Genomic DNA, 9,526 nt, shown 5'->3' with positions numbered 1-9,526 from the left:
TCAATTTTATTCTGAATGTAAAGATCCTTGTATTGACTGATCTCACATTTCATATATTTGCACATCCTCAAATATTATAGCAGCACATTCCCAAAGACCTAGCCAGAACTAGGGATCACCCAGAATCTGTTTTGATAAAACAATAGGCCAGCTCTGCATCTCACCATTTTCCCTTAATACAGTAAGAAATAAAAACCTTGTGATTTCTAATTTCTTGTAAAATCTACACATTTACTGACAATTTTTCTCAGGGCCTCTTTCACCTCTTTGTTTCTCAGGCTGTATATGAAGGGATTGGCCATAGGTGTCAGAATCGTGTAGCAGACAGAGAACACTTTGTTTAGGTCTCTCCGTGTGTTGGTTTTGGTAGCAGATACACAATGATCAGGGTCCCACAGAAAATGGTCACCACAATGAGGTGAGAGGAGCAGGTAGAAAATGCCTTTTGCCTCCCGGCGGTGGAAGGGATTCTCAGGATGGTGAAGATGATACACACGTAGGACATCATGGTTAATACAAATGGAGGCAGAGTGAATATAGCAGCCAGGATGGTAATGACAAGGTCTATCTGGTTGGTGCCATTGCAGCAGAGATTTAACATTTCTGTGGATTCACAGTAGAAATGATCGATTTTATTGGGGCCACAGAAAGTTAATTGTAACATAAGAACTATGACTATGATAACAGCCAGAAATCCATTTATCCAAGACCCAGCTGCTAACGACAGGCAGAACCTGGTATTCATGAGGGCTGCATAATGGAGCAGTTTGCATATCGCCAAGTAGCGATCATACGACATCACTGCTAGCAGATAGCATTCTGCAGCAGCAAAGAAACTAACAAAATAAAATTGTATCATACAACCACAAACAGAAATGGTATTGTCCCCTGTCAGGAAACTGGCCAGAACCCTGGGCAGGAGGATGGAGGTATAGCAGGTCTCCAAGCAGGACAAGTCCCCCGGAAGAAGTACATGGGGATGTGAAAGTGCCAATCAGCCACAACTTGGCCGGGAACATCCTCATTGTTGCGCTAGGTCACAATGTAGATCACTAGAAACAGCAGGAAGAGTAGGGCCAGCAGTTCAGGAAGATCCCTGAATCTCAGGAGGACAAATTCTGTGATGGACGTTTGATTCCTCCCTTCTGTGTTTGCCATGGGGTGTATCTAGGAAGGATAAAAAGTGAGGAAGAGAAAAATACGTCTTGGAGATGATTGGCAAAAACGTACTTAAGCTTTAACACAGCAAAGAAGAAGTTGGGGGGGAAGGAAGCCCCCTGGTTTGATAATGGAGTTGCAGGAACAGAGCTGGCTGGCATGTTGACTCTTTGGATATATTATCGTAAGTTTTATGCAGCAGATTTAACAAAATATCAACATCTCTCAAATCGGACCAGAAACCAGTTGCTATGTTGAAGGGTCTGAGAGCCCACCATAATGGGCAGCCATTTAGACACACATAGTTTGATTCACATCATCTCATATCTCTTCTCATGACACAGTTTGTCCAAATGTGGGATACCATTACTGAGACAGTCTTCATATTTTTGTATAAGCCAAATCAATCAATCAATAAATCTAGTGTTGGACGTCAGACTAGAGGATCTAATGGTCTTTTGTGGCTTTCCAATCTATAAATTTATGAATGTACCTCTGTGATTCTTTCACACTGTTACACAGTTCCAAAATATCAAAAATTCCCAACAGGTAGAGCCAGATTTACCACCTTTAGCAAATATTAATAAGTGTTGAAAACCCTTTCCATTATATAAGTTGTGGAACCTGCAAATGTTTAAATTGTGCTGGGAATTCTCTCCCTGTAACATGAATTCTTGGACTATTAAGGCTGAGACTTTGATAGTACTCTATAGGAGTTAGGCACCCGCTCCTCTTGACGAGTTGGGCACCTAAATCCATTAAGAAAAGGAGTACTTGTGGCACCTTAGAGACTAACCAATTTATTTGAGCATAAGCTTTCGTGAGCTACAGCTCACTTCATTGGATGCATACTGTGGAAACTGCAGAATACATTATATACACAGAGGCCATGAAACAATACCTCCTCCCACCCCACTCTCCTGCTGGTAATAGCTTATCTATTACCAGCAGGAGAGTGAGTTTGTGTGTTGGGGGGGCGGAGGGTGAGAAAACCTGGATTTGTGCTGGAAATGGCCCAACTTGATTATCATACACATTGTAAGGAGAGTGATCACTTTAGATAAGCTATTACCAGCACTGATTTTTCTATTCTCTCTCTCTCCTTAAGTATTCAGCTGTATATCTATCTCTCTAGCTCCCATGTATATAGAATGAGTGCTGTGTGTCTGCAGGCTACAGCGTCCCTGTTTCACCATCTGCGTTTATCTCCAGCAGCTACAACTGGCTTTGTCCCCTGCTATGGAATCCTCTCTGGGACCTTATGACCAGTGTGAACCTCTAATGACTCAGGAAGGCCTCTTCAAAAACAGGTGGGATTGATTGGTTCACAGAAACATACCTAGCAGAGGGAAACAGGGTTAAAACAATAAAATCCTATGCACGTATTGTCTGATTTGACGCACCATTTCAGTCTCTTGCTGAAGTTCTCATAATCCTCATCGCAGCCGTCCAGGAGGTTCCAGTCTTCCCTGGAAAAGTTTTCCTTCAGGGTTGCCTCGTCGAAAGCTACCGGTTGGTGCCTTCTGTTCGCCGTACACAGTGCCTTTTTCTCCACCTTCACAGTGAACGTGAGTCTGGCTCTCAGCAGGCGATGGCCGCTTCCGGCGTTGAACGATGGCACTACTGAAATATCCTGCAGGATGCGTCGTCTATCGATCAGGAAGTAATCGATTTCATTCTTTGTCTTCGCATTTGGTGCGATCCGGGTCCATCTTCTGTTGGCCTTCTTTCGGAACCAGGTGTTACCAATGAACATTCTCCTCGTCTCTGCCAATATATCTAGTCGTTCTCGCATGTTTCATTCTCCGATACCTATGAACTTTTCGCCCTCTCTCCCTCTTCCAACCTTGGCGTTAAAATCTCCCATCGCAATCCTTTATGTGGAACTCTGAGCGAGGGTTTCCTCCAGCTCCTGATAGAATCCTTCCATATCATCATCTTTGCATGCACTTGTGGGAGCGTAGATCTGGATGATTTTGAGGGTATTGTTTCGGTTCAATAGGAAGTAAAGCACCCCGATACGTGAAGACTTCAAATGGCATGAGACGATTTGTCTATCTAAACACTGCCTTTCCTTGCCAGTTTAAGCAGGTTCCTCTTAACCCAGGTACCCCGCAAAAACAATGAGGCAGGTTGCCCCCTGCAACCCCAGCCTCTCAGATAATCTGACACCCCAATCAGAATCTCTCCCCACTTATTCATAGATTCCAAGGCCATGATTCCCTGGGATCATCTAGACTGCATCACTGTGAAACACAGGCCTGAATTAATTCCTGTTTGAACTAAAGCAGATCCTTCAGAAAAAAAAAAACCATCCAATCCTGATTTTAAAATTTCCACTGATGGGAAATCCACCATGACTCTTTGTAAATTGTTCCAGTGGTTAATTACCCTCACTGATAAAAACTGTGCCTTATTTCTCGTATGAATTTGTCTAGCTTCAACTTCCAGCTCTTAACCCTTGTTATACCTTTCTCTGCTAGATTGATGAGCCCACCCTTATCACATTTCTGATCCCCACATGGTTACTTACAGACTGTGATCAGTTTGCCCCTTAACCTGCTCCTTGTTAAACTGAACTGATTGAACTCCTTGAGTCTTCCAATCCTTTAATCGTCCTCATGGCTCTTCGCTGAACCCTTCGTGAATTGTGGGCACCACAACTGGACGCAGGATTCCAGCAGTGGTCGCACCAGTGCCAAATACAGAGGTAAAATAGCCTCTCTGCTCCAGATCACCCTCTTTATATATCCAAGCATCACATTAACCGTTTGAGCCACAGGCTGTTTTTTTATCCACTCTGAAGTCCCTTAGTTCAGGGTTCCTGCCCAAAGGTCCCTTGGGGGTTCGAGAAGGGCGTCTGAACCTGACTACACTGGTTCATGCAGTGTCATAGCTGAAAGCTTGTCTCTCTCACCAACGGAAGTTGGTCCAATAAGAGATATTACCTCACCCACCTGTATCTCTCATACACTGCTTCATGCATTTCTCCCACGGGGCTTTTCCTTTGAGCATCAGACCACTGAGGTCTGTCTACAGCTACCATGAGGGAGTGCTTGCAGAATTTAGCCCTTATCTACCCAGACCACAGCCACCCAAAGTAACTGTGCGTATCAGCAGGACTTGGACCTGGGCCTGTAAGGTTAACGGGTAAGTAATATCCCCACACTGCAACCTGGCAGTGCCTGTAGCTGACTCATTGCCTGTGGCCCATACTCTGCAGTGGTCGTACGCCACCGTAAATTCCATCCTGCATGATCGGACTGAAAGTGCTCTTGGCTCCTTGACCCTATATTTGCCCATGGGGCACACCAAGAAGTGTCCAGGCAACAATGTGGATCCCAGCCAGCTGCCATGACCACCCTGCTTCTCTGTGTCTGAAGTCCTGGTACTGACCTTGACTCTGACTTTGATTCTGACTCCTGATCGACCCCTGGAAACACAACTGGGATGCTGATACCTGGTTTTGACCCTCGTCCCAATTCCTGATTCTGTCTCCGGCTCTGACCCTCAGCTTGACTCTTGACCCTGTTACTGACTCTGACCCCTGGTTTCACATGCTGGCACATGGTAGATGTGCAAGCGAACGAGCCCCTGATGGCTCACCACACGATCCATTGTCTTCAGCCAAGATCTAAGATACAACTGCATTTACTCCAGTCCCTCAGACAGAGACAAACACCTACAAGATCTACATCAACCATTCTTAAAACTACAATACCCACCTGTTGAAGTGAAAAAACAGATTGACAGAGCCAGAAGAGTACCCAGAAGTCACCTACTACAAGACAGGCCCAACAAAGAAAGTAACAGAACGCCACTAGCCGTCACCTTCAACCCCCAACTAAAACCTCTCCAGCGCATCATCAAAGATCTACAACCTATCCTGAAGGACGACCCATCACTCTCACAAATCTTGGGAGACAGGCCAGTCCTTGCCTACAGACAGCCCCCCAACCTGAAGCAAATACTCACCAGCAACCACATACCACACACCAAAAACACTAACCCAGGAACCTATCTTTGCAACAAAGCCCGATGCCAACTCTGTCCACATATTTATTCAAGTGACACCATCATAGGACCTAATCCCATTAGCCACACCATCAGGGGCTCGTTCACCTGCACATCTGCCAATGTGATAAATGCCATCATGTGCCACCAATGCCCCTCTGCCATGTACATTGGTCAAACCAGACAGTCTCTACGCAAAAGAATAAATGGACACAAATCTGACATCAGGAATCATAACATTCAAAAACCAGTAGGAGAACACTTCAACCTCTGGCCACTCAGTAAAAGATCTAAGGGTGGCAATTTTGCAACAGAAAAGTTTCAAAAACAGACTCCAAAGAGAGACTGCTGAGCTTGAATTAATATGCAAACCTAGATATCGTTAACTTGGGTTTGAATAGAGACTGGGAGTGGCTGGGTCATTACACATATTGAATCTATTTAATCCTTAAGTTAAGTATCCGCACACCTTCTTGTCAACTGTCTAAATGGGCCATCTTAATTATCACGACAAAAGTTTTTTTCTCCTGCTGGTAATAGCTCATCTTAACTAATTAGCCTCTCAGAGTTTGTGCTGTAGCTCACGAAAGCTCATGCTCAAATAAATTGGTTAGTCTCTAAGGTGCCACAAGTACTCCTTTTCTTTTTGCGAATACAGACTAACATGGCTGTTACTCTGAAACCAGAGTTTGTATGGTAACTTCCAACTTATCTGTATGTATATCTATCTCTTACTATATGTTCCATTCTATGCATCTGATGAAGTGAGCTGTAGCCCACAAAAGCTTATGCTCTAATAAATTTGTTAGTCTCTAAGGTGCCACAAGTCCTCCTGTTCTTTTCCCCATTATTGTATTGGCTACTGAACTCTGCTGGTCACTAGTCAGTATTTCTGACACTCCCACCAGCCTCATTTCCTCTACTCTGCTGCCATCTACTGTTGATTTCCCAGCATGACAGCCTGTTGCTCTTCTCTCCTCTAGTGGATTCTTCTCTCTATAGCTGCCTCTTTCCTGTTCTTGACTCTCATGTCACGTGGTGGCCCTTTGTTTAATATAACAGCCCATATCTCACTCCGTAACATCTGCTACTATCCACCTTTCACTATGCAGCACAGAGGTCCTCGTCTCTTCAGTGCTCTCTACTCAGCACTTACACACCGTTATACAGCTTCACCTCCCTTTCCATTGGTCATTTGGCAACATAATTTCTCCTTTCTTGCCCTTCCAATTTGGCTGCTGTTAATTGGGCAGCACAGCTGCACCTGTCCTCTCTGCCCTCTTGTGGCCCTAGACAGCATAACTGCATCTCTCCTAATTTCTTACCTACTGCAAGGTGTGTGCTGTTTCAAACTATAGCCACTGGGAACAAAATCGTACAAAAAATGATTGCAACATTCGTGGCTACAAGAGCACATACTGTGGCAGCAGCTCTCAAAGGCTTAGCAGGGGTTTCCCATCCATCCAATGCCTTTCTGTTGATGTGGGCTCTGAGTCCAATGGAAATGCACAGATTGAAGCTACCATGACAGATTCCCAGTGGCTCTCCAGGCTGAGATTCTCAGAGGCGTGTAAGGTTATGTGCATCCATCTCCCATTTCAAAGGGATTTGGGTGACTAACTCTGTTATGTCCCTTCTGAAATCCCTTCCACAGAGTCGGAGCCCTACAATTCTCACTGGTGCCCAGCTCCCCGACCTCTGGCCAAGCCCTGACGTGCTCCCAGTGACTGAGCCAGCACTGCCGTGTTTGGCATCACAGGAGTTCTGCCCGTTGGTAGGTGGTCGCCGCTTCCTCTCACCATAAGTTGCCTCACCCCCTGAGGAAAGGGCCCTGTGTGGAGCAGAGCTGCCTGGGGTACCTGGGGCTGACTAGACACTGTGCCCTCAGAACTAGCTCTGTCGGACATTGGGCTTGTTGCAGTTAGTTTTGGGGACGCTCATTGTAACAGGTCCCCTCCCTTTGAACTGCTCTGTGCAGCTGGTGGAAGCAGAGCAGCTGGTGCCCTGCAGGGCCATGAGCAGAGTCCCTCGTCAGTGACCATTTGACAGACCCGACCCCCGGAACAGTCTCAGTTCTACAGGTGCCCTGGCAAACCCCCAGCTGGGCCTGGACAGTCCCAGTGGACCTGGCGTGTGAGTCTACTTCTTTGTTTGCCCAACCTCCCTGCCTCCAAGGGCCTGGTGAGCCTGGAGCTGTTGCTTTCCCAGAGCTGGTCACAGCCGGGTGTAGCCCAGATAAGAGCTATAACGCTGTTCCTGGTGAAGTGTCCAGAGGTCACTGCTGGAGCCTGGTTGTTTGCCTCCGGCCTCTGTGACTTCAGTGAAGATGGTTGGTTTGCAGAGGGTTATGACGGCAATATGCACAATTTCAGGGGTGGCAGATTTCCCAGGCTTACGTTCCCAACTCTGCTGCACAAGGAGTTACTATTTTTATTGTCCAAACATTTATTTTGATCAAGAATGGCTTTTCTAAAGATCTAAACAATTGGTTACAATTTTGTCTCCATTCTGCCTAGTGCCCATAACTCCATGATGGGAACATGGTTATGGCCACCTCCCTCCCTGGTCCTTCCACTGAGAAGGAGAACACTGAGTGCTGAGATTTTCACTAGGACTTTTCAACTTAATTTTAATGGGGGATGATTGCTGAAATCACCCAGACAGCCTGAGGTTTTCAAAGCTAAGTTATCTCAGAGTCTCTGCACATTTTTGCGAAAGCCACATTTACTGACTGCTTTCCTCAAAGCTTCCTTGACCTCTCTGTTTCTCAGGCTGTAGATGAGGGGGTTTACCAGGGGAGTCAGGACCGTGTAGCAAAGAGAGAAAACTTTGTTTAGGTCTCTCAGTGTATCACGTTTCGGTAGCATGTAGACAATCATTAGGGTTCCATAGAAAATTGTCACCACAATGAGGTGAGAGGAGCACGTGGAAAAGGCCTTTTGCCTCCCAGTGGTGGAAGGGATTTTCAGGATGGTGGCGATGATGCACATATAGGATGTCAGGGTTAGTAGGAATGGAGGCAGGGTGAATACACAGGCTAGTATGAAATCCATCAATATGACCTGGTGGGTGTCACTGCAGGAGAGCTCTATCAGTGGGAGGGCATCACAATAGAAATAGTCAATTTCATTTGGGCCACAGAATATTAACTGTGATAGGAATAAGACCAAGATGGTAATAGCCAAAAAACCATTTAACCAGGAGCCAGCAGCCAACTGGAAGGAAAACCTGATATTCATAAGAGTTGAATAGTGGAGGGGTTTACATATCGCTAAATACCGATCATAAGACATCGCTGCTAGGAGATAGCATTCTGTACCTGCCAGAGACCCAAAGAAATACAGTTGTGTGATGCAGCCACTGACTGAGATGGTTTTCTCCCCAGTCAGGAGACTGGCCAGCATCCGGGGCATGATGGCTGAGGTGTAGCAGGTCTCTACGCAGGACAAATTCCCCAGGAAGAAGTACATGGGGCTGTTAAGATGCTGGTCAACCACAACGAGCACCACAATGAGGGTGTTCCCAACCACGGTTGCCATGTAGATCACAAGGAACATCAGGAAGAGAAGAATTTGCAGGTCAGGGAGATCCCCGAATCCCAGGAGGAAGAATTCAGTGATGGCTGTTTGGTTTCTGCAGTCTGCCATTGGTTGAGTCTAGGAACAATAAATCTCTGCGACCGAATTGGAAGGACACAGAGTTAAAAGTTAATCAAATCTTGTGAATTAATTCCATAAATATTCAGAAACTCCCCTTCCTCTCCTGGTTACAGGCTGAAATTTTAAGGCGAAGTTTAGATTTCAGAGCAAAGTGCTAGGAAACTGAGTCCGAGGACAGAACATTCCTCTGATGGGGAAGAGGGTGTTCGACACGGATATCAGTGATTACTATAAAAGCCCATTTATCTGGTAGCCACATACTGATATGACAGATCAGATAATTTCTCTGTCTATCATATCCTATCTAGTGACATACCAGAGCATAACAAGGATGCTTAAATGCTGTATTTCACTTCTGACAATAGCCAGAATCATTCCATGTCTTAGGAGTCAAAATCAAACATCAACTAAAATCTTGGACTGAGATTTTTCAATGTGGTCTAGAGTTCTTAGGCACCGTCCTGCTGTTAGATTTCTTTCCATGAATTCTAACAATATATCCTGGTATATTCAGCATTTCAGTGCCCTGAAGGAGAAGGAATAATTTTCACCCCCTCACAAGAGATCAGTTCATGCCATAAATTATGAAGTGGAGTAAATTCTCCATTAGTGCCTATGGTGGTGATGGGAACATGGTGAGGGACTGGCAGTGCCTTTTCTGTTTCCCAACAGTAGCTATGTAGCAGTCATAAAAT

General features: G+C 45.5%; 1 protein-coding gene and 1 pseudogene across 1 annotated transcript; both read right to left on the bottom strand.

Moving 5' to 3' along the window:
- Nucleotides 1–206: 206 nt before the first annotated feature.
- On the bottom strand, nucleotides 207–1,158 carry LOC144274870 (olfactory receptor 6C4-like; annotated as a pseudogene).
- Nucleotides 1,159–7,862: 6,704 nt separating this feature from the next.
- LOC144275153 (olfactory receptor 6N1-like) lies at nucleotides 7,863–8,819 on the bottom strand. Its single transcript, XM_077834300.1, has one exon. The coding sequence runs from the start codon at nucleotides 8,817–8,819 to the stop codon at nucleotides 7,863–7,865; it is 957 nt and encodes a 318-aa protein (XP_077690426.1).
- Nucleotides 8,820–9,526: the final 707 nt, after the last annotated feature.

This window comes from Eretmochelys imbricata, chromosome 14 (genome assembly GCF_965152235.1).
Source record: "Eretmochelys imbricata isolate rEreImb1 chromosome 14, rEreImb1.hap1, whole genome shotgun sequence".
NCBI lineage: Eukaryota > Metazoa > Chordata > Testudines > Cheloniidae > Eretmochelys > Eretmochelys imbricata.
The sequence above is the reverse complement of the archived record's forward strand: the minus strand, read 5'-3'. Positions and strand labels throughout refer to the sequence as shown.

Bases quoted from the DNA above. Each gene is read 5' to 3' on its own strand.
- LOC144275153 (XM_077834300.1), bottom strand. From the start codon at position 8,819: ATGGCAGACTGCAGAAACCAAACAGCCATCACTGAATTCTTCCTCCTG.